We start from the raw sequence: 24,365 nt of genomic DNA on the forward strand, positions 1-24,365 counted from the left end.
TCCACCTCACTTCATCCCTGAGACTTACTACTTCATAGATGGAGGCCCCTCTCTCTGCACTCCCAACTCTGAAAGCTCTCCCTAGAAAACAACGGTGTGATGATCTCAAAATGGTGGGAGCTGGTTGAATTGTCTTTATTAACAAACAGGATGTCCAAGGCCACTACACTGAGAAAGGATGGGGGGGGGGGGGCGGGAGGGCGGAGGGCTACTTGCTGCTCACACTATATACAGATGCAAGCAAGGGAGTAAGGAGGGGGACCGCTGAGCTCTCTCCCTCTAGGGAGGGGAGGCCAGAAAGGGGGTGGGTGGAAAGGGAGGAATGTTTGGCTGTGGGGTCCCTCCTCCGTTCCTGGGAGTCTGGGGGGAGGGGAATCATTAAAGTGCTTTCAGAAAAGGAGGAAATGGTCCCTGCCCCTGGAGTGGCTGGTGACCCCCCAGAACCCAGGGCCCAGCGAGCCCCTCCCCCCAGAGTCTGGTACATTCAAGGGGGGAGCCGGCTCCCCTGGCGTGCAAATAAAGGAGTACAGGGCCCTGCTCAGTCAGCAGCAATGGGGTAAGGGGTCGAAGCCCCAAGTTACTCTCCTAAGTGGAGAAAAGAGGGGAGGGGCAAGTCCCACTCAATTCCTGGTTAAGGGGAAGCTGTGTCCTTCCCCAGAAGTTGGGGGCAGGCACAGTTTTGAGAATAAGTTGGGAGAAAGGATGGTCACGTGATCACAAAAGCTTGGGATCAGAGGTCACGTTCCCAGCAGGCTCCAGTGAATCAAACCAGTAAAAGCAAAAGCCCAGAGGGGTAGGGGTGGGGTGAGGGGGGGGCAGGGACAACTGGGGCGGCCTGGGTAGCCTGGCTGTGGGGAGAGAGCTGGGTCCACGTGGGGAGCCCCAGCCCAGGGGCCTCGTCACCAGTTCATGATGCAGTTACGGTTCAGAGTCATAAAGTAAACTTGACTGCTTCCCCCAGAGCGGACTGAGGCAAAAAATACCTGGATGAGTAGAAAAGACATCAGCAAGGGTCAACAAGTGTGTGTGTGTGGGTAGGGAGGGGAAGGTGAGAGAAACTACACACTGACTGGGGTTTCCCTCCATCCCCAATGAAAGGTGTTTCACCAGATCCCTGGGGTGAGGCAACAGAAACCAGGGGAGCGGGGAGAGGAGGGGCTGCTTTGAGAACAGATCCCTGGCCAGAGCAAGGTCTGTGAGCCCGGGGACACAGGGGCTGCTGAGCCCACGGCACAGGGCTGGACCTCTCACAGACACGCTGCCTCACCTTGTCATTCCGCTCACACAGGAACTTGAGCCTCTGGGCTCGTTTGTGCATGAAGACCCCATCCAGGTGGCCTGTCTCCACAGAGCGGATCTCAATGGCTTTCTCGCCCCAGCCCATTATCTGGTTGGAGCAGATGTAGGCTGAAAGGAGAAGACGGTGGGAGGGTTGTCAGGAGGGCGCTGTCCTCGTCACCTCAGAACGAGCAGCTTGGGGTGGCCCTTCACGCACCAACAGAGGTGGGCATCTCTCCCCACTGCAGCACCACATCCTTAATGATCCGCCCGTAAGTGTTGACGTAGACGCCCTCGTCTTCGTAGCACAGCAGCATCTCCATGCCATCCGTGTCGGGGAGGAAGATGATGGCATGGGGCGTGATCTGGCTCTGGATCTGGGAAGAAGGGGTGGGTGGAGTCTGCGTGTCTGAGGTCCAGGGTAGGCTGGTCCCCTCACCCCACAGCCCCACTAAGCTCACGTGGACAGGGATGTAGATGTCATAGCTGTTTCCAGAGTCGACGTCCACAGCATGGAAGCCGGCACTGGAACCATAGATGACCTTGAGCCGCTGTCCCTCCTCGACTGTCAGGTCCACCAGCAGAGGGCGGTGAGGGAGGTCAGCAAAGGACTGTGGAGGACAGGCGGCTCAGGCAGGAGCAGAGGAGCAGCAGAACCTCAGAACTTACTGGGGGCCGAGGCTGGGGCTACCTTGAAGGCCATGAACTTGTGGTAGGGCTTGGGGGCCCAGGCGTACACCTCCACCGAGCTCTTCAGGGCAATGACCAGGAACTTAATACGTTCATACTTCACTGGGGGGAGAAAGGGGGCGCAGTGACTTCCACTGTCAGCATTTACCCCAGATCACGTCTCTGTCTAACTACTGTGCTGTGGCATCCTCACCAACACGATAGTGGCCGCAGCCCTCCATGTCGCCCACGGTGGTCCACCCTTGCTTCTTCTCCACCTCTGGGTCATTGTGCAGAATCTTGTTCCGAAGCCAGGACAAGTAATATACCCGCAGCTTGTTCCTTTTCCCTGGGAGATGGACAGACAGATAGACATGGACATACACACATATATGGACACACTCTCGCTCTTATCAATCGCCCGGTCGCTGCCTGCCATGACGTTGTCTGCACACCACAGGACCAGGCACGGCTCCTCCCAGGCGGAGTTGAGCCCTGTGTCCACGCTCTCACGCACGCACCTGAGATGGTGATGAGCAGGTTGAGCCCTTCCAGCACATCCATCTGCTGGAAGCGCCTCCGCCCGATGAGTCCGTAGACTTTGCCCTGCCCGCTCCGGTCCAGCAGCATCAGCCCATTCTCCGTGCCCACCAGGAGGTTGACCCCTGCAGCAGGAGCCCTGGGCAGGTCAGAGGCCGGTCCAGGCTCTCCCCTGACCAGAGGCATGGACACTGCAGCAGCCCCACACACCCCACTCCCCCCACAGGGCCGCGCACAGGATCTCCACCCCCCACAGGGCCGCGCACAGGATCTCCACCCCCCACAGGGCCGCGCACAGGATCTCCACCCCCCACCCCACTCACCCCACAGGGCCGCGCACAGGATCTCCGAATTGAATCGCTTCTTGTACTTCCGAATCTCGGGCGTCTCGCTGTGAGCGCGGGTGTTGGTGGGATTGACGTTGACCACGGAGCCTTTCCTCACATCGAACTGCAGCTGATCGAGGCGCCCACCCTCTCCACCCACAAGGGCTGTCACAATGGAGAGGAGGGGCACTGCAGCCCTCAGTGTGGTTTTACTCTTGTACCCCTACGTCTGATCGTGGCACATCACAACACTCAGGAGGAGGGGGTGACAGAACCCTGGCCTCCTGGCTCAACCTCTGCCACTCAGCACTTCAACTTTTGCCCATTTTCCTCTGAGCAATTGCCCCCCCCAATCTATGTCAGGGCAGGTGCTAGGCCTCAAAAAAGAATTAATACAAGCCAGGCATGGTTGTGCACACATTTTAATTCCAGCACTCGGGAGGCAGAGGCAGGTGGATCTCTATGAGTTCGAGGCCAGCCTGGTCTACAAAGCAAGTCCTGGACAGCTAGAGCTACAAGTGAAGCCCTGCCTCAATTTAAAAAAAAAAAAGGGGGGGGGGGGCTGAGGAGATGGCTCAGAGGTTAAGAGCACTGTCTGCTCTTCCAGAGGTCCTGAGTTCAATTCCCAGCAACCACATGGTGGCTCACAACCATCTATAGTGAGATCTGGTGCCCTCTTCTGGCGTGTATGTGTAATAAATAAATAAAATATTTAAAAATTAAATAAAAAATTTAACAATTTATTTTTACTTTCTTGTCTGTGTGTGCAGGTACCCATGAAGGCCAGCAGACTCCCTGGAGCTGGAGTTTAGAGGAAGCTGTGTGCTGTCTGACATAAACGTTCTCTGGAGGAGAAGCAGGTCTTTTAACAACCTCCGAAGCATTGCTCCAGCCCCGTGCTTATACTTTGTAAGGCTACACACTCAAAGAGCTCCTGTCTAGGCCGGCGCTAGACTCCGGCCCCACTCACCTGTGATAGGGATGGTATCCCCACTGCCTCCAGGCTGGTAGATCCCTAGATCCACAAACATGGTGAACGAGCTCTTCCCAGGGGCCTTTACCAGCCCACGAGACTGGTACTGTGGGGGAGGGAACAGTCAGGAAATGCGTGCGGCTCCAGCCTGCAGCCCTGTACAGGACAGAGCTCAGCTCCTCTGCGAAGTTCACAGGGTCTTACCTCCCCTACCCCGGAGCTCCGAGCACCCCGCTCTCCTGCAGACCCCAGGGTCTTCCCTTAGTCATACATAGACCTACTCCAGCACTCACATCACTGCCTCCGTCCTTTGTGGGAGGACTTTGACCTTTGCTGTTCTCAGTAGGTGAGTGGCTGGGTTGGACCACATCGGGCAGGTTTGTGTAGCCATTGCTGTCAGCAAGCAGCAGGCTTCGCTCCTCTTCAGGAGTCTGCAGAATACAGTAAGTCAGGGAGGAGCTGCAGTGGGCACGCTGCAGGAAGGCAGGGAAGGGCAGAGAGACCAACTCACACGCTGGACCACCATGGTGCCTCCCCCATATGGGGGCTGGGTCCCGGCCATCTCCTCAACGTCATGAACCACCATGGTGCTGACGCTGTCCGTATCGCCATCACTGCTGTGGGAAGAGGAAGTGGGGCCTTCCAGGTCTTGCCTGCCACACAATGCTACAGGGAGCAGGCGACGGCCGGAGGCTTGGGGCTTGGGGCTTTCAGCCTCCTCAAAAGCCCTCTCTGACTCACGGGCTCTCTGAGCAGCCCTCAGGGCAGGCTGGGACCCATCAGGACAGTGGAGGAGGGAGCTGTTCCCCCCCCCCCCCCCCGCACCACCCCATTCCCTCCCTCCCCTGCATCTCTCTGATGAGAGAGGCCCTGCCCTAGCACACCCCATACCGGCCCCCCGGAGTGTCTCTGCTGCCCTCTGACGGCTCCCCATCGCCTTCCTCCTCCTCATCTTCACTGCTCTCCACCTCCTCACTGGAAGAGGAGTAGTCCATGGCTTTCTTGGGGGGCCTGGGGGCCTCATCCAGGGTCCGCTCTTTAAGCAACACAAAATCCTGCAGGAAACAAGACACCTAAGGGGAAGCAGTGGGCTTGGGGTGCAGGCAGCGGGGATGCAGGCAGGGAGCAGAAGCTGCTTTCCAGCAGCCACTCACTAACCTCACCAATGGCTCGCTTATAGCTCTGGGAGGGGCCCCAGAGAAGGAAGGGCAGCCAGGAGAAGAAGCAGGAGAGATGGTGAGAAAGGTTAGTCACGTGAGGTGTGCTGTGTAAGCTCTGTAGGCCCCCAGCCCTCTCACATCAGTGAAGGCTCCACACCCTGCCCCAGATCACTCACTGCGGGCCGGCCTGGCCGTGAGCGGTGGTCTTCAGGTTTGGCTTTGCTCCCAGGGGAGAGCACTGGGGAGCTGTCCAGTTTTGTGGAGGCTGAGCATGGCAGGATGGGAGAAAGAAAGTCACAAATACCCACAGTGTGGCCCAGGCCCTGGGCAGGCTGCAGAGCCCAAACCCATCCACGCCCCTCTTGTCCCCGTGGTATTCTGGTCCTAAGCCACTAACGGCAATGGGTTGATGAAGACAAAGCCAGGGTCCAGCCTGAGGAGGACTGGCCTGCGCTGACATACCTCCCAGCCGGCTTCTGTTCCGCTCCAGTGAGCCGGCCTGAGGGAGGTGTCCGTGCGAGGCTGGGAGGACACTGTCTGAGCGCTCCCAGCCAGGATCACTCCTCCTGAGGTCAGGGTTACTGTGGAGGGACAGAGTTCATGTCAGAGATGTGTTCCCATCTGTGCCTGTCAAGCTGCACTGCAGGAGGAGCCATCACCAGGGAAGCAGGTGGCAGAAGAGAGAGGTGATTCATCCCTGGGGGGCGGCCAGCTCCATTACCTAGAGGTGTTGGGCGGGCCAGGGGGCTGAGCTGGGGGCCCGGGAGGCTTGGGGCTGCCCCGCTCTGCCCGCCTCTGCAGATAGATTTGCCAGGCGGAGTTGCTGCGAGGTCTGTGGAGGGAGCACAGGGTGCCGGGGCGGGGGGTGGCGGCACAGGAGGGGCTGAAGTGCCTGCTTTGGGGCTTATCCCACCCCTATGCAGGTAACCTGGCGAAGACCCTATGTCTCTTAATCCCTAGGCTGCCACATGACCCCGCCCTAGCGCTGTGTACCTGGCACGGACTGCCTGAGCTGGCCGGGACCCTCCGGCCCCACTGGTGTTAAGGGCAGTGGCAACGGATGAGGTCCTCTGAGGAACCTGGAGAGGAAGAACAGGTGACGAGCTCCGTCAGGGTCGGCCCCGTGCAGCCAGGCACGTACTCAACTCCACTGTCAATCCAAGGACGCAGTGTTCAGCACTCATGGAGAATCAAACAGGTCCAGGGGAGCAACTGAGCAGGTGCAGGCTATCAGGCTGGGCTAAGGGTGGCCCCAGGCTCCAAGCACCGGGCCAGGTCACACCCCCACAGTCACTGCTGTCTTTGCACCCTATTGCAGACATGGCCCCCGAGGCTGCCTTGCTCTTTTCCATCCCACTCCAAACTCTGTTTTCTTCTTCAAGTTGTACTTACCTTGGGTGGAGCCTCACTATCGGGCCGGACCCAGGATGGGGGTGTTGGGCTAGGACCAGGCCCTTCAGAGGTGGGGTCTGAATTCTGGCGGATGACAGCTCCTCGGGCACTGGGTGTGGCAGTGGGTGTGGGGACAGCGGCAGGGTCAGGATCGTGGGCGGCTGGGAAGGCAGCCAGATTTCGCGTGGGCTGGTCCTGCAGGGACTGGGATCGGGGTACAGGTGCTGCATATGGCTTCAGTGGGACCCGGTGTGCTACCAGGCTCTGTGGGGAGAGACCGAAAGGGTGGGCTGCCTGCTCTGGGGCACATCCTGCAAACTGGGGTCTGGGCTGAGAAAAGACCCCTCTCCCATCAAAAGACAAAGGAGTTTCTGAAGCTGGAGAAGAGGAGCAGACACACGTAGCAGCCACCTGTCCAGGGTGACGCTGTGGTGTGCAGAAGACACCAGTGAACCCACACATGTGCTCGTGGACACTAGTGAATGCTCACACATGCTCATGGCTGCAGCCCTGCACCTGGCTCTACCTGTTTCAGGACAGGAGTGGGGACAGACTCACCTTGTGCGGTCCTTCCTGAGGCTCCACAGGCCTCTGCATAGGAGGAGTTTGGGAAAGAGGCCCTGGGGGGCTAGGAGAGGCCTGGGAGACGGGGGGCTCCGGCCCCGCACTGCTTGGCTTGGTCTTGGCCAAGGGAGAGTTCTGCTGTTTATTTATTCTCGCTCTCTCTTCCACCTGTGAGGCGAGAGGGGCGTTCGCAGGCCGGTGTGCTTTCCTGCTCTCAGAACACACATCCCCACTTGCTCCACCTGCTCCCCAGCCCTCAGCCAGGAGACTGGATGGTCTTGGGAGTACCTCTCGGGCCCACGCTGGCTTGTCAGCAGGATTAATGCCCCGACCGTAATGATACAGGGGCTTCCTGTCCCCAGGCAGGATCTGCTGCTGCTGCTGCTGCTTCTGGAGCTGCTGTTGCTGCTGCTGCTGCTGCTGCAGGGACTTGAGGTAGGCATGCTCCTGCTGCAGCTGCCTCTGGAGCCGCTCTGACTGCCGCTGCTCCTCCAGCTGCTTCCGCTTGTATTCCTGGGCCCAACGGTAGGGAGAGCGGGCTCAGCGGGGTGTGGCCCCAGGAGTCAGAGCAGGCTTGCCCTTCCTCCTTTCCTGCCTAGACAGGGGCTGCGTCCCTGGCCTTGGGATGCCCCTTTCCCTGATGTGTTCCCATCCCAGTGTAGGACAGCAGCTCAGGATGGCGTCTTCCCGAGGACACCGCGGGGCCCGTTACCAGCAGCAGGGCCTGTTCCTGGAGCAGCTGTTGCTGAAGGATCTCGAGCTGTCGCTGCTCCTCCTCTAGCCTGTGACGGATATATTCCTGGGGGGTGGGGGGTGGGGGGCACGGGGCAGGAGGGTGGCAGCAGCGGCAAAGGAAGGGAGCAGCAGGGTGAGGATGGGGGGGGCGATGTGGCACAGGTGGAGGAGGAGCCAGGAGGGAACAGGAGGGAAGAGTCAGGGATGGGCAGAGAGACGGGGATGAAAACAGAGACAGGAGGGCGGGGCGCAGGGCGGGGTTGGAGGGTAGGAGAAAACAGAGAAAGAGTGAAGCTAGAAAAGATAGGAGGAACCTCAGGGCAGGGGCAGCGAACGGGACAGGGCACTGGGCAGCGGGCGGCAGCAGGAGGAGCAGGGACAGGGAACGCGGCTGCGCACTGGCGCCAATACCTGCTCCCGCTCTGCTTGCCGCCTCTCCTCCTCCCGCCGCAGCGCTTGCATGTCTTCCAGCCGCCGCTGCTGCTCCTTCTCCTGCAGCTTACGCTGCTCTCGCTCTCGCCGCTGTTGCTGCGGAGCAAGGGGGTGAGAGATGCTAGGACAGCACAGCTCAGGAAGGATCACCCCTCCGCGGAGAGCAGGGCAGTGCTTGTTAAGAGTGGAGGACACAAAGGCTGCAGCATCGCCAAGCACACGTCCCTAGCCCTGCTCCAGAGCGCTGCAGCTGGGCCCCAAGAGCTGGGTGTGAGAGCAGTTTGTCTGACGTGGCTGTGGCCCGGGGCTACAGAGAGACTGGGACTCTGGGTGTGGGCTGAACCGCCGCACTCACTGTCCTGGTTTAGTTCATGTCAACCGATACACGCTAGACTCTACAAGAGGGAACCGTACGGGAGAAGATGCCCCTCTGGGATTAGTGCTGCCTTTTCTTGAGTGATGACTGACATGGACGACCCACCGTGGGCAGTGCACCCTTGGACTGGTTGTCCTGAGTGCTATACGGAAATAGGCCAAGCAAGTCACAAGGAGCAAGCCAGTGAGCAGTGTTCCTCTCAGCCTGTCAGTTCCTGCCTTGAGTTCCTGCCCCGGCCTCTTCAGTGATAGACGCTGATGTGAAAATGTAACCAAGATAAACCCTTTCCTCTCCGAGTTGCTTTCGGTCATGACGTGTTATAACAGCAGCTGAAAGTCTAAGTCAGCCACAAAACAAAAGAACAAATGTCCAGAACAGCAACCTGCTACCACAAGCCTTGCATCACAAACTTTGCCTTTAATGCTGAGAGATGAATGCTAGGAACAACCTTTGGCCAATAGGGGGCACCAAATGCCTGTGCGCACACACAAAAACTGCCTTTGGATTTTCAGAGCCACCTTCACAAACCAGCAGCCCAGGAAGTATTGGACGTTCTTCCTGGCAAGTGTCTCCCCATCCCAAACACCAGCTGCACAAGGGCTCTGAGCAAGCCTTCATACACAGGGCAAGTTTCCTGTGGTGAGGCTGCTGGCCATTTGCTGCCCACTACTATCAGAAGGTCAGAGAGCATTCGTCAGGATTTCTCGCAAAGTCCTTCTTGTTCAGTAAGAGCAGGGCTTACACTGAGGAGCGGCAGACAGTGGACACTGGAGCTGCTGCCTCCTAGACAATGTTTCTGTTGTATAGTCATCAATTTTCTCATTCTCTATCGTGCACCAATAATAAGTACATTAAACACAATCATTATTGTTACTAGAGATCAAACCCAAGAGCCTCACGTAGGACAGGCTCTACCACAGAGCTGGGTCCCTGACCCCCGAGAGCCTCACGCAGGACAGGCTCTACCACAGAGCTGGGTCCCTGACCCCCGAGAGCCTCACGTAGGACAGGCTCTACCACAGAGCTGGGTCCCTGACCCCCGAGAGCCTCACGTAGGACAGGCTCTACCACAGAGCTGGGTCCCTGACCCCCGAGAGCCTCACGCAGGACAGGCTCTACCACAGAGCTGGGTCCCTGACCCCCGAGAGCCTCACGAAGGACAGGCTCTACCACAGAACTGGGTCCCTGACCCCCGAGAGCCTCACGAAGGACAGGCTCTACCACAGAACTGGGTCCCTGACCCCCGAGAGCCTCACGTAGGACAGGCTCTACCACAGAGCTGGGTCCCTGACCCCCGAGAGCCTCACGTAGGACAGGCTCTACCACAGAGCTGGGTCCCTGACCCCCGAGAGCCTCACGAAGGACAGGCTCTACCACAGAGCTGGGTCCCTGACCCCCGAGAGCCTCACGTAGGACAGGCTCTACCACAGAGCTGGGTCCCTGACCCCCGAGAGCCTCACGTAGGACAGGCTCTACCACAGAGCTGGGTCCCTGACCCCCGAGAGCCTCACGTAGGACAGGCTCTACCACAGAGCTGGGTCCCTGACCCCCGAGAGCCTCACGTAGGACAGGCTCTACCACAGAGCTGGGTCCCTGACCCCCCCCCCCCACCTCTTTCGGAGACTGTGTAGCTGAGGCTGACCTGGACCTTCTCATCTTCCTGCCTCCTCTTCCTGAGTGCTGGGTTACAAGTGTGAACTACTGCAACCAGTGTTTGTTTTTAAAGATTTATTTTTTATTTATACAGTATTCTGCCATGATATGTGCCTGCCCACCACAGGAAGGCACTAGATCTCATTATAGATGGTCCTGAGCTACCATGTGGTTATTGGGAATTGAACTCAGGACCTTTGGAAGAGCAGACGGTGCTCTTAACCTCTGAGCCATCTCTCCAGCCCATGCAACCAGTTCCATATGCTGCTGGGGGCTGAACGTGGGACATGAGGCATATTAGGCAAGCCCTCTATTCCCTGAGCTACACTCCCAACATTTTGGTTGTCTGGGGTTTTGGTTTTTGGTTTTAGGACTAGGCTGGTCTGGCATTCCTCATCTTCCTGACTCTACCACCCCAAAATGCTGGGAATACAGGAGAAAGCTGCACCTAGCTGGAATATTTTAATGTTTAATTAACAAGTGGAAAAACTGTAAACATAAGAGTTGCCTCAATTAAAATGAATTCCTTCTGCCTACCTTTAATTAGTCCAAAATAGGAAAATTACACTTCAGAAGAAGAAAAAAAATCAAAAGTACAAGAAGGGTCCCAGCCTTCCTGTAGGGAGCAGATGTGCTAACTGCATGAACACACTTGGACACAGACCTGCAGCTGGCCAAGTCTGATTGCAGACAGAAGTAGAGAAGCCCAGAGCGGAAGCTTACGCAGAAACAGCTTAATCGTGACAACAGCTGCTGCTTTTCCGACTGGTTCTGCTCTGACAGGGTGCTGATGTCACAGCCATCCACACAAGGGTGGGCAGGGAACCAGGGCCTGGAGGCTGAGCCTCTTGAGAATGGCGCAGGGTCTTTCTGTGACATCAGACAAGGGCTAGACTCTGCTCTTCCCCTGCCCCAGTCAGTGCAGGCAGGCTGGGACCCACCTCCTCGATGAAGGCCTGCCTCACTCTGCTCTTCCCCTGCCCCGGCCAGTGCAGGCAGGCAGGGACCCACCTCCTCGACGCGTCGCCGTTCTTCCTTCTGCTCCTCTATGCGGCGCTGCCGCTGATGCAGCAGGTGTTTGATGTGCGCCTCAGGGTCCCGCTGCTGCTGCTGCTGCAGCTGCTGCTGCTGTTTCAACGCCTCCGAGTTGCTCTTATTCTCCTGCTGGAGCCGGAGGAACTCTCGGCGGAGTGTGGACTCCCCAGGCACATTCATGATGGAGCTGGATGAGGCGGCACAACGGCAGAGTCAGTCGGCAGGCGGCACAGAGCCAGCACAAGCCGGTGGTCCCTGGGCAGCCTGCCTGAGTGGACAACCTGCCGATCGCCAATCCCAAGGTGGCAGGAGAGCTCTCCTGCCATGAGAATTATGCAGCCCAGGCTGCTCTGCAACTTGCTGTCCTCCTGTCTCAGGCCCCCACGTGTCACCATGCCCGGCTTCTGCGCAGCGTCTGGTGCTGTCTGAGACCCTGGCCCGTCCCCCGCCAGCCCTCAGTCACCCTGCTCTTCACCACTCATCTACTTTACGCTTTGTCATGGGCGGGCTCGTTTGCTTGTTTGTTTTCCTTCCAGTTACATTACTGATTGTGTGTGTGTGCATGCACGCTTGTAAGTGGCGCACACGGGCTCACCTGAGCATCACAGCGTGCAAGTGGAGGGCAGAGGACAACTTGGAAGGATTCTCCTTTCAACATGTGGGTCTGGGAACTGAACTCAGGTCATTAGGCTTGGGCAGGTGCTTTACCCGCTGAGCTAACTTACCGGCCCGGAGGCTCAGTGTGTACAAGCTTCCATCTCTATGTGCCATCGCCTCAGAGTCCCCAAAGCCAAGGATGAGGCTGTCCCTGCAGACAATAGAGACCCCAACCTTACACCTCTACCTGCCAAACAAACCTACCTTGGCTCGCCTTCTTCTCCATGGCTGTCATCTTCCTCTTCACTGCCACTGTACTCATATTCTGTCTCTTCTGCAAGGGAGAGACCACTGATGCTTTGCCACGCCTAGCAGCCCAGACTGCAGCCTGGGTGATGAAACCTCAGCTAGAAATATCATTTCGGTTGATGTGCGCAGCCTGCCTGTTTGGGAGAGGGCTCCTTGGGCGGAGAGACTGAGGTGAGGGAGAGGTCCAAAGGCAACAGCTGGAGAGGGGACAGGCAGAGGCAGCACCCACCCTCTGCTCCCTGCCAGGCCACCGACCTTTCTCACCCCGTTTCTTCCGGGAACGGTCAATGTGGTCCTTGAGCTGGATGCGGACCTGCCGCTCTGTGGGCTGGTCTCGGATGAAGGGAAACTTGAGTAACTGTTCAGTAGGCGGGCGGCTCAAGTAAGTCTTGATGAGACACGTGTCAATGAAGTCAGTGAACTTCTTAGACCTGGAAACAGAGGTAGCTCACACTGGGAGGCCCCTTTCGAAGGGGAAGTCACCGGAAGAAGATGATGGGCCACTTATCTCTACACTGTCTTTCCCTCCTGGCTTCTCCAAACCCAACCCCAGGTGCTATGTGCAGTCCCTACACCTCTTCCATGATGTACACCAAGGCCTGCACCCAAACAAGTATTAGGGCGAGGGTGGCCCTGCCGTAGAAACCTTCCTTGCCAGACTGAAAACTCTTAAAAGACATACCATTTCTTTGACTTGAGCCTGGGGGGAGGGTTCCGAGGGATGAGGAAGAGAGCCCGCATGGGGTGCATGTCACACAGAGCTGGGACACAGAAGAGACACACCATCAGGCCTCCTGCCATATTGAGGGGCCAAGGACTCCCTCCCCCACCATGAACTCTGAAGCCCCCCTCCTCCCAATGCCCACTCCCTGTCCTCCCTTCCGTCCTGTCCTAACCCAAGGTGAGATCAGCACTTACGGGGGGCTCCCTCTGCCATTTCGATGGCTGTGATTCCTAGAGACCAAATGTCACTCTAAGAAAGGGAAAGAAGGAACAAGTACGAACGTTCCTGACAATACTGCATAATGACTCCGGTCACCCAGCACCCTCATCTTCCTGACAGTGCCACACAGTGACTCCCGTCACCCAGCACCCTCATCTTCCTGACAGTGCCACACAGTGACTCCCGTCACCCAGCACCCTCATCTTCCTGACAGTACCACACAGTAACTCCCGTCACCCAGCACCCTCATCTTCCTGACAGTGCCACACGGTGACTCCTGTCACCCAGCACCCTCATCTTCCTGACAGTGCCACACAGTGACTCCTGTCACCCAGCACCCTCATCTTCCTGACAGTACCACACAGTGACTCCTGTCACCCAGCACCCTCATCTTCCTGACAGTGCCACACAGTGACTCCCGTCACCCAGCACCCTCATCTTCCTGACAGTACCACACAGTGACTCCCGTCACCCAGCACCCTCATCTTCCTGACAGTGCCACACGGTGACTCCTGTCACCCAGCACCCTCATCTTCCTGACAGTGCCACACAGTGACTCCTGTCACCCAGCACCCTCATCTTCCTGACAGTACCACACAGTGACTCCCGTCACCCAGCACCCTCATCTTCCTGACAGTGCCACACGGTGACTCCTGTCACCCAGCACCCTCATCTTCCTGACAGTGCCACACAGTGACTCCTGTCACCCAGCACCCTCATCTTCCTGACAGTACCACACAGTGACTCCCGTCACCCAGCACCCTCATCTTCCTGACAGTGCCACACGGTGACTCCTGTCACCCAGCACCCTCATCTTCCTGACAGTGCCACACAGTGACTCCTGTCACCCAGCACCCTCATCTTCCTGACAGTACCACACAGTGACTCCTGTCACCCAGCACCCTCATCTTCCTGACAGTGCCACACAGTGACTCCCGTCACCCAGCACCCTCATCTTCCTGACAGTACCACACGGTAACTCCCGTCACCCAGCACCCTCATCTTCCTGACAGTACCACACGGTAACTCCCGTCACCCAGCACCCTCATCTTCCTGACAGTACCACACGGTAACTCCCGTCACCCAGCACCCTCATCTTCCTGACAGTACCACACGGTAACTCCCGTCACCCAGCACCCTCATCTTCCTGACAGTACCACACGGTAACTCCCGTCACCCAGCACCCAATACACAGCTACCATAACAGTATCCCTTGTGACAAATCATTCCCCTCCCCATGTGAGCATTTCCTGCCATAAGCTGTTAGGACTTCAAGTTCAGTTTATTTGTAACAGGAAGCCGTGGAGGGCCTCAAGCTGCCACCTTCAGATTTTAGCCACCCAGGCCTGGCTATACGCCATGAAGTCTCTGTCCCCTCACTGCTCACATGTCGCTTCCCCAGTGCACCTGGCTCCCATGTCATACCCTGTAGTCATAGGTGGCATCAGGGTTTTCATCACAGGCAATAACTTCTGGCGCCATCCAGTATGGGGTCCCAATGAACGTGTTCCGCCTACCCACAGTGCGGTCCAGCTGAGCACTCACCCCAAAATCCACTGTGAGACAGGAGGAAGGGGTAGGCATGAAAAGGCATGTTCAGCTTCGTGTGCCACCTGAAGCCCCTGAGGCTCAGACCCTACGCAGAAACCTCAGCATCCTCTCCTACTCTCCAAGGCCGCCAACAGCCTGACCCCATGTCGCTGGATCTTGCGGTCACGGGACGGCACCCCAGGCAGGGGGGAGCTCAAGGAATGCCCTGTCCCCTGGAGGGCAGCGAGAAGCTCTCTGGAGTTTCCGCAGGAGGCAGGCATGTCAGTGTGGGTGGTGAGGACAGGGCCCCCTCGGCACACATGCAGTCAGACCTCAGCCAGACATCTGAGGAAGGGGACCCTGCTCTCTGTCGTGACAGTGACATGGTACCTAGTTTGACTTCAGCATTCTCTGTCAGCAGCACATTCTGTCCCTTGATGTCTCGGTGGATCACCTTGTGGGCATGCAGATGGGCAAGACCCTGGACAAAACAGCGGGAAAGTCAGCCACAGTGCGGAGCCACTCGGAAAAAGCATGAGGGTGCCAGACTGAGAGGAAGGCAGCTGTGATACAGGCAGAGTGGGAGACTGGGAGGAAGTCAGCTGTGGTACAGGCAGAGAGAGAGACTGGGAGGAAGGCAGCTGTGGTACAGGCAGAGAGACTGGGAGGAAGGCAGCTGTGGTACAGGCAGAGAGAGAGACTGGGAGGAAGGCAGCTGTGGTACAGGCAGAGAGACTGGGAGGAAGGCAGCTGTGGTACAGGCAGAGAGAGAGACTGGGAGGAAGGCAGCTGTGGTACAGGCAGAGAGAGAGACTGGGAGGAAGGCAGCTGTGGTACAGGCAGAGAGAGAGACTGGGAGGAAGTCAGCTGTGATACAGGCAGAGAGAGAGACTGGGAGGAAGGCAGCTGTGGTACAGGCAGAGAGAGAGATTGGGAGGAAGTCAGCTGTGGTACAGGCAGAGAGAGAGACTGGGAGGAAGTCAGCTGTGATACAGGCAGAGAGAGAGACTGGGAGGAAGTCAGCTGTGGTACAGGCAGAGAGAGAGACTGGGAGGAAGTCAGCTGTGGTACAGGCAGAGAGAGAGACTGGAGGAAGTCAGCTGTGGTACAGACAGAGAGAGAGACTGGGAGGAAGTCAGCTGTGGTACAGGCAGAGAGAGAGGCTGGGAGGAAGTCAGCTGTGATACAGGCAGAGAGAGAGACTGGAGGAAGTCAGCTGTGGTACAGGCAGAGAGAGACTGGGAGGAAGCCAGCTGTGGTACAGGCAGAGAGATTGAGAGGAAGCCAGCTGTGGTACAGGTAGAGTGAGGCTGAGGGTACAGATCATAGCCCCCCACAGCCACACACAGGCAGAGCTGTCTGGGTGTGTTTGAGTAAGGGGACGTGCATGCTTCAAAGCAGCGGCATGGGAATGCGTGGGGTAGGGGACTTGGAGCTCACCCTGAGAATCTCCCTGCAGATGTAAGCAATGCAGTCCTCCTTCAGTGCGTTCCCTTTCGTGTTCTTCACCAGGTCGGTCACTGAACCAGCACCACAGAACTCCATCACCAGCTACGGCCCCGGGAGAGAATTGGGAAGAAGACATCTCAGGCCTCTGCCCCTGGCCAGACCCTTAGAGGGGGACCAGAGGTGTGGGGACCAGAAGTGGTATGAGTCAGACAGCAGGGGCTGGAAGAGCCACAGGACTTGGACTGGAGAGATGGCTCAGAGGTTAAGAGCACTGGCTGCCCTTCCAGAGGTCCTGAGTTCAGTTCCCAGTAACCACATGGTGGCTCACAACCATCTATAATGAGACCTGGTGCCCTCTGCTGGCCTGCGGGTGTACATGCAGGCAGAGCACTGTATATAATAAATAAATAAATCTTTTTTTAAAAGGGGGCGGGGGCACAGGACTTCCCCGAGGTAAAAAAGGGGGCGGGGCACAGGACTTCCCCCGAGGTCTGTGAGGAAAAGGGCACACACCTGGGGACGCAGTGGCAGCATGAGGAACGAAGGGCCCCCCAAGGTCAGCACAATCCTTGGGGTGTCCAATGCTTTATTAACCATAGCCTCCCTAGACTCCCAACCTGGTTTATAACTGCTGCTCTAGGGCGGAGGCTGGCAAACACAGGTGCAAAGATGGCTGTTTTGCACTTGGTTTTGAGACAGGGTCTCCATATGGCTCTAGCTTGAACTCACTATACAGACGAGACTGGCCCTGAGCTCTGCCTTCTGAGTGGTAGGATTAAAGGCGTGAGCCGCCGCCACCACCCGGCTCTGACTTGTATGTACACATGGGGCTAAGGTTGGACTCATGACACTAGGCAAGCACGTACTAGTGAGCTACACCCAGCCTCAACCAATGGATGAGTTCACCCCCACTGTGTGCATGTGTCTGCGTGCGTGTGTGTTTGAGAGAGAGAACTTCATGAAGCAGTCTAAACTAGCTGGCATAGCGAGATTCCAGGGCTCTGCCATCTCTGCCTCCCATTTTACCATCACTGGATAAAACATCCCCTCCATGATCAGCTGTTTATGTGTGTTCTTAGGATCCAAACTCATGTCCTGACACTTGAAAGGCGAGTGCTCTACCAACTGAGCTACCCCATCAGCCTGGCTCCACTAAACTTAATGACTAGGAAAGAAAATAAAACAAAACCCAAAAGGTACTATTCACGACAAAGGAGAACAACCTGGAAATTTAGTGAGCAAATGTGAGGGTTCAGGCACACTCGTCTTCCTATGTAGCCCCCCTCCCTCGGCCTCCTGAGCACCGCGGCCAGGTGTGAGCCATGCTGAGCTGTTCATGTACTGACTATCGCTGGATTCACAGAGTCAGAACTGTGGCGTGGTGATGGCAAACACGACCAACAAAGCCTAAAGCGTTTACTATTTGGACCTTCACAGGAGAAGCTCAGCTTCCTGACTCAGGGGGAGGGGCTGAGTCTGCTAGGGAAGCAAGTCAGGGGTCCACCATTAAATTAACAGCAAGACAACGGTTTTCACTAAAATCAACATCTAACTTAGAAAAGAGCTGGTTGGGACTGGTATATTTGCTATGCAATTAAAGTAATTTATAAGTGTCCCACCACTGGGACAGCAGAGCACACATTAAGGAGGGCGTTTGGCCACTAATGCCTGGCTGCCAGTTCTTATACAACATGGTGTGTGACAGGTGCCCTTGGGGCCACTGGGGCTTCAGCCATGCCTCATGCTCTTCTCTGCAGGGCACACACAAGATGCTTACTAAGCACCTAAAGTCTAGCAGCCTGGGGGGGGGGGGGCTGGCATGTCCTCCTAGACTCCCAGTGAGCACTGGGGCACAAGTCTGAAATGCAGAGTTCCGTGTGAATCATGAGGCTCCTTTGCATCCTCAGTGAAGGCGGGGCTGTCAGACAGACCCACGGACACTGGCCTTGAGGGGCAGGAAGGGCCGTCTTACCCAGAGCTGGTCATCGTTCCCAGGGGGGCTCTTCTTGACAAAGGCGCCGTAGTAGGTGGCAATGTTGCGATGGTGAGAGTACTTCTTCAGCATGTTGATTTCCTGTTTGATCTCCTCCTCCTCATCCTAGGCGAGCAGGAGAGGTTAGGCCTGAGATCCTGCAGACCCTTCCTGACGCCAGCCCTGCCCTACCCAGCTCCATTTCCTACCTCTGTGACATCCATGACCTTAATGGCAGCCAGCTGCCCCGTCTTGACATGCCGACCCTGCAAGACAGCCAAGCATGGAGGGTATGGAGGGGCCTAGGGTGTATGCTCACTTAGTAGGATAATAAAGAGAAGCAAATTCTGTGAAAAGCCATGTCATTTAGCGTTTTTCTACCTTAGAATGTGTCCTTCATACAGCTAGATGCCTCGCTTTACAGAGCAGAAGGCAGAGAGGAGGCTCCTGAGCCACCTAAAAACTGCCTAGACATTTCTAGGCGATAAAGTTCCACAGAGATGAGGGCTCTCCTACACAACAGCTGAGGGGCAGGACAGACGCGCTGCTCAGTTCCAGGCTCCCTGGCGGGGATTTCTCCAGACTGAAAGTTAAAGAAACTTCCATATCTTACTGAAGGCTGAAAGAGGCTAACCCTCTCCTTCATCTATGCCAGATAAATGTCTGGCACTTCCCTGGCCCAGCCACTCTAGACAGGAGGCCTGCCCCTGGATCGGTCTCATGCTCAAGCGGTTTTAAGTTACCTGGTAAACACAGTCGAGTTCAGGAAACTCAGGCAAACAAACTCTGCCAGGGCCAGCTAACGAGGGCTACAACTTAATGTGGAACCTTTCAGTGCCTGCGCCATGGCTTCCCTACCTCAAGTCCAACCCCACCCACCCTCTGTTAAAAACCATCAAAAGCCGGCCAGGGCTACAGAGAAACCCTGTCTCAGAAAACAAACAGACAAAAAAACCATCAACAGCTGGACAAGAAAGTCCCAGGCTCCTGGGTGAGGTGTTCATGGGGGGCCATGAGCGCTGCACTCCAGTCTTGTCGCTGGCAGCCACCACCACCCCAAGCACAGAGAGCGCAGCAGGGGCCGGGCCCTGTCTGTGCGAGGCGGGAGCGCCTGTGGCAATGGCAGAAGCCGTGTCTTGAGATGAGGAAGCAGACTACATGTTCTGGGGCAGCACCCACCCGAAACTTCTCCCTAACTGATGTGGCCGCTTCCTGTGTGAAGCGGAGTCTGGCCACTAGGAGGGCTGAGCGGGCGAGGAGCAGCTCAGAAGCCGGAGGCTTGGGCCCGGCTGGTCCTTGCTGCAGGAGGTAAGGGAAGCTGCTTCCTCTCTGCAGGCCACCACGACCCCAAGTTTCCTTGAGGGCTTGGGAGGTGCCAGCCCACACTTGTGGCACGAACTATGAGTTTCCCGGTGAGCCCTGACGCCCACACCCCGTTTCCTATCCACACCCCCCAGCTGCAGACTGGGTTCCTGCCACACCCAAAGCAGCTTTACACCCAGAGATGCCATCCTCCTTCTTTCTGTTCCTGCTGCCTGTGGTCCGTGCCCCCCTCTCCTGGGGGGTCCCCAGCCTCTGTCATTTCCTGTAGCTTCCCTCAGATCGCCAGACCCAGGACCCACCTTCCTGTTACTCTGAGGAGGGCCCACAGGTCTGCGGCTGTGGCTCTGTCCCCTGTCTCACCTTGTACACCTGCCCATAGGTTCCATTGCCGACCACCTCCACCAGCTCAAAGATCCCTGCAGGGTCCTGCGAGGAGGGAGAAGAAAGAACAAGGGGTCATCGCTCGGACAAGGGCTGCGACGCTGCAGCCGAAGAAGGTGTCCACCAGGGCCTGAGTGACAGAGATGGCTTCCACTTAGGGCTGTGGAGAACCCTAGGTGCCTTTTCCCGGCATGGTTCTGAGTCACTCCAACATGGAGGTCAGAGCCCAGGTGGCTTTTCAAAGATCCGCTCCTGACTCCTCACGCACTGAACAGCTGCGGTGCATCTGTGTTCCCTGCTGTAAGTAAGGGTGCCCAAGAACTCGCCCTGGGCTGGTCTAATGCCCACAAAGCTCTAGGACCCTGGCTGGCAGTGTTGCCACAAGGAGTTTATTATCATTGCTGTTAGTGAAAGGCAGACTTGAGGGGCTGGAGCGACAGCTCCTTCCAAGGCCCGAGTTCAAGTCCCAGCACCCACACGGCAGCTCACGCCTGTCTGTAACTCCAGACATACATGCAGGCAAAACAGCAACACACATGAAGTAAAAATAAATGTAAAGGAGGTGAGGCTAAACCGAGCTACCAGGGCAGAGGAAGCACCATCCTTTGGTCTCCCCTGCCTAGTCCTCTTAAAATAAGGAACTAAGGGCCTCTGGTCAGACGGTGAGTGTTGTGCTGGGTTATGGGAAGGATCCTCCACACAAGGAGAGAGAGCGAGAGAAAGGGCCTCTCATCACTGGACTGAACTCTGCCCTTCCTCCTTCTTCTGATCCAAGCAGTGCCAGGAGACGGTCCACAGGCTGAACAAAGCTCCCACAGCTCCATCCCCTCCGCCTGCTGGCTCACAGCAGGCAGCCCGGTCTCCCAGGCGCATCTGCCACCCTACTCTAAGGCCACCCACAGCCTCCTGGCAGGACTGCTCCCCACCCCCAAACCAGGAGGTGTGGCTGCAAGCTGAAGAAACTAACCCCCAGTACCGCCCGCAGAAAGTCCCCATCTCTGCAGAGACCAAGAGTGAGGACGCCACCTCGTCAACTCTCCAGGCACCATGTGACGGCTCTGTGGTGAGCCTCCTGTCCGTGTAGAGCCTCAAATTCCCTGTCTCAAGTTTAAGATCCTATATAGGATTTCTGACAATAAAAACATCCTGTGACACTGAAGGAATCTTCAGGGACAGAGTCTGGGTGTGACAGAGGCCATGAGACCCCAGTCCAATGCTGCATTTGGTCCATTTTCTCAGAGAGGAAGTGGAGGGCAGCAAGGCAGCCTGGCCCCCTCACAGCAGGGATCACAAGGTACTGTGACTGCAGACAACTCCCTGAGCTCTCTTGAGTCTCCAGATCTGCCGGGCACCCGAGACCATGCACCCCATCTTGCCCGAGAGCATCTGAGTAATGGCAGAGCCTCTTCCTAATCCTTGACTACAGGCCTCATGTCAATAGGCAATTACTTGCTATCAAAGTTACAAAAAAAATATTTGTGTGGATGAGGGTGCATGTGTGGAGGTCAGAGACAGCCCTGGACCATGGGACCTCTTTGTCCACCTTGTCTGACAGAGCCTCTGCTGTAGAGTGTGTGAGGGAGGCGACTTGCAGGGGTCCCGCATGTCTACCATGTCTGTCTGTCCTGGGGAACAGAACTCAGGTCACCAGGCCTGGTGGCAAGCAGCTTTACCTGAGGGGTCATCTCACTAGACCAGACTATAAAAAAATCTTTAGTACATTTAAGAAGTCCACAGGCCTCAAAAGAGAGCAGCACTGCCAACAGCTGGGGATAGAGGCAAGTAAGAGGTGTGCCTGAGCCTGACAGCGACAGGGAGCAAGTGCACGTGAGGTGTGCCTGAGCAGGAAGGGGCACGTGCACGTGGAGGCTCAGAGAACAGCCCCTTGAGCGTCCTCCTGGGAGGCAGCTCGTCTCTTCTTAGCCTTCCAAGTCTGGCTTTGGGGAAGTCTTGAATCCAATGCCAGTTCTTTTTTTTTTGGGGGGGGGCGGCGGTTTCGAGACAGGGTCTCTCTGTGTAGCCTTGGCTGTCCTGGACTCGCTTTGTAGACCAGGCTGGCCTCGAACTCACAGCGATCCGCCTGCCTCTGCCTCCTGAGTGCTGGGATTAAAGGCGTGCGCCACCACGCCTGGCTCCAACTCCAGTTCTTTCAGCAGAGGGACACAGGAAAAAGGACTGAAGATGGCGGCTGGCTAAAGGCACACAGATGTGCCCCCTAAGCTCAATTCACCATGATGCTAATTCAGAACGTGCTATAGGCTCAAGAGGGGCTAAAACTTGAGGGTTTTGGAGGTTGGGTTAGGAATAAATTAGAGTGCACGCACAACCTGCTGCGGAAGTCGGGAGGTGTGGGAGCACACACCTACCAGGCAGGGGAGGACAGGGTCTGATGAGGCAGCAGAAACACTTAGGGCTAAGAGCTCGTGACAAAAGAAGCCAAGGCTACCTTGAGGACCACAGGGCAGACACCAAGGGATGGGTGGGTGTGGCTAAGGCTACCTTGAGGACCACAGGGTGACACCAAGGGATGGGTGGGTGTGGCTAAGGCTACCTTGAGGACCACAGGGTGACACTGAGGGATGGGTGGGTGTGGCTAAGGCTACCTTGAGGACCACAGGGTGACACTGAGGGATGGGTGGGTGTGGCTAAGGCTACCTTGAGGACCACAGGGTGACACTGAGGGATGGGTGGGTGTGGCTAAGGCTACCTTGAGGACCACAGGGTGACACCAAGGGATGGGTGGGTGTGGCTAAGGCTACCTTGAGGACTACAGGGTGACACTGAGGGATGGGTGGGTGTGGCTAAGGCTACCTTGAGGACCACAGGGCAGACACTGAGAGATGGGGGGGGGGGGTGGCCCTGGAGGCTATCGTGTCTCGAAGACAAAGTGGCAAGACAGTCTCCAGATGCTACAGAGCACCCAGACAACACCGCAGAGACCCCAGTAGCCTTAGCCTCCAAACAACCAGAGAGAACCTTCAAGGGAACTGCACTTGTGGGAGTGGAAAGCAAAGAGTGGGGTCTGGAGGACACGGGAGGGGCGAGGAAGCCAAGGCATGCGGGAGCACCCTCCCAGGAGCACCCTCCCAGGAACAGCCTGAGAGCGGAAGAGGGAAATCAGATGACGCCTAGAGAAGGCAGCAGGGTCAGAAGAGGTTCTCAGAATAGGGCCGATCTCACGTGGCACAGGATGGGAAGATGAGAAAAGGGAACTGACTTTAAATGACACATGTGTGGCATGTCAGGTTCTGCTCTCGCGGCTACTGTTTCTATGGTGCTTCTCAGATAGATGGTCCACCTCTGAGCTACACCCCAGCTTAGGAGTGTGTATGCTTTACTTCATAGTAAGCAAACTATTTATTGTTTTCTGTTTTGCAGTGGTGACAAAAGCCAACGGTGACTAGTTCTCTCTGCACACTCAAGTGATTCAGAATTTAGGTTTGATTTATGCATCAGACAACAAATGTAGCCCTTCAAATGCTATCTGACCTTGGTGATTGACCCTCTTCAAAGGTGAAGAGCCTCTATATGGGGTACAGTGCTCCTGGAAAGGCCTCACGTGGCCCTAGCTGGCCTGGCTCTACTCTGTAAAGAGCACTGTAAGCCTTCGGAGCCTCTTCCTCAGAACGCCTGAGCTGTCTTCTCAGTCCTTTTCCAGCCAGCTGCCCAACCAAGGTGGCAAGGACAGTAAAGAGCGGGCTAGGGGGAGATCCTGAGATCTGCTAAGGCCGAGAAGACAGCTCAGCAGGAAAAGGTGTTTGCTGCAGAGTCCACACAGACGTGGAATGAGAAGACCATCTCCACAAAGTTGGTCTCTGACCTCCAGAACACACATCGTACCTACACGGAAAAGAAAACGAGGGACTTGGAGAGCTGGCTGGAGTCAGGCCCCGGCACTCACACGGTGGCTCACCACCATTTAAACTCCAGCTCCAGGGCAGCCACTGCCCTCTCTGACCTCTTGACTCCTCTCTGCACGTACATGTGGAGCATGCACAACTCACAGACACATGGACAGACACACACCCCTTCTCACGGACACATGGACAGACACATACACACCTTCTCATGGACACACAGACAGACACACACACACCACCTCATAGACACACAGACGGACACACACACACCTTCTCATGGACACACGGACAGACACACACCACCTCATGGACACATGGATGGACACACACACACCTTCTCATGGACACACGGACAGACACACACACACCACCTCATGGACACATGGATGGACACACACACACCTTCTCATGGACACACACACCACCTCATAGACACATGGATGGACACACACACACCTTCTCATGGACACACGGACGGACACACACACACCACCTCATGGACACACACACACCTTCTCATGGACACACGGACGGACACACACACACCACCTCATAGACACATGGATGGACACACACACACCTTCTCATGGACACACGGACGGACACACACACACCACCTCATAGACACATGGATGGACACACACACACCTTCTCATGGACACATGGACAGACGGACACACACCACCTCATAGACACATGGACAGACACACACACCCCTTCTCATGGACACATGGACAGACACACACACCCCTTCTCATGGACACATGAACAGACACACACACACCTTCTCATGACACATGGACAGACACACACACCACTTCAGACAGACAGACAGACAGACAGACACACACACCTTTAGAAAAACAAA

At 56.5% G+C, this 24,365-nt stretch overlaps 1 protein-coding gene across 20 annotated transcripts in view; it reads right to left on the reverse strand.

Annotated features, from left to right (window-relative positions):
• Positions 1-111: 111 nt before the first annotated feature.
• Positions 112-24,365, reverse strand: part of MINK1 (misshapen like kinase 1) — a 55,483-nt gene continuing 31,229 nt past the window's right edge. Inside the window, exons 2-34 of one of the 20 annotated variants that reach the window (XM_084760774.1) lie at positions 19,617-19,682; positions 18,143-18,199; positions 17,934-18,059; positions 15,953-16,063; positions 14,903-14,993; positions 14,408-14,538; positions 12,958-13,012; positions 12,722-12,800; positions 12,304-12,470; positions 11,995-12,064; positions 11,110-11,320; positions 8,049-8,165; positions 7,615-7,701; positions 7,191-7,415; positions 6,897-7,070; positions 6,339-6,602; positions 5,940-6,025; positions 5,668-5,778; positions 5,409-5,527; positions 5,123-5,211; positions 4,945-4,968; positions 4,678-4,841; positions 4,298-4,403; positions 4,080-4,217; positions 3,784-3,892; positions 2,811-3,002; positions 2,469-2,612; positions 2,162-2,296; positions 1,970-2,070; positions 1,740-1,889; positions 1,496-1,655; positions 1,268-1,407; positions 112-983 (exon numbers count right to left, since the gene is read on the reverse strand). In XM_084760774.1, coding sequence (XP_084616900.1) covers positions 900-983; positions 1,268-1,407; positions 1,496-1,655; positions 1,740-1,889; positions 1,970-2,070; positions 2,162-2,296; positions 2,469-2,612; positions 2,811-3,002; positions 3,784-3,892; positions 4,080-4,217; positions 4,298-4,403; positions 4,678-4,841; positions 4,945-4,968; positions 5,123-5,211; positions 5,409-5,527; positions 5,668-5,778; positions 5,940-6,025; positions 6,339-6,602; positions 6,897-7,070; positions 7,191-7,415; positions 7,615-7,701; positions 8,049-8,165; positions 11,110-11,320; positions 11,995-12,064; positions 12,304-12,470; positions 12,722-12,800; positions 12,958-13,012; positions 14,408-14,538; positions 14,903-14,993; positions 15,953-16,063; positions 17,934-18,059; positions 18,143-18,199; positions 19,617-19,682 — 4,083 coding nt within the window. In that variant the 3' untranslated portion in view covers positions 112-899. Of the gene's footprint in view, positions 984-1,267; positions 1,408-1,495; positions 1,890-1,969; positions 2,071-2,161; positions 2,297-2,468; positions 2,613-2,810; positions 3,003-3,783; positions 3,893-4,079; positions 4,218-4,297; positions 4,404-4,677; positions 4,842-4,944; positions 4,969-5,122; positions 5,212-5,408; positions 5,528-5,667; positions 5,779-5,939; positions 6,026-6,338; positions 6,603-6,896; positions 7,071-7,190; positions 7,416-7,614; positions 7,702-8,048; positions 8,166-11,109; positions 11,321-11,994; positions 12,065-12,294; positions 12,471-12,721; positions 12,801-12,957; positions 13,013-14,407; positions 14,539-14,902; positions 14,994-15,952; positions 16,064-17,933; positions 18,060-18,142; positions 18,200-18,314; positions 18,450-19,555; positions 19,578-19,616; positions 19,683-24,365 lie in introns of those variants that run through there. The other 19 variants (XM_084760779.1, XM_084760777.1, XM_084760773.1 and 16 more) reach the window with 19 other exon arrangements.

Source organism: Acomys minous (assembly GCF_964271855.1).
Source record: "Acomys minous genome assembly, chromosome: 16".
Taxonomy (NCBI): Eukaryota; Metazoa; Chordata; class Mammalia; order Rodentia; family Muridae; genus Acomys; species Acomys minous.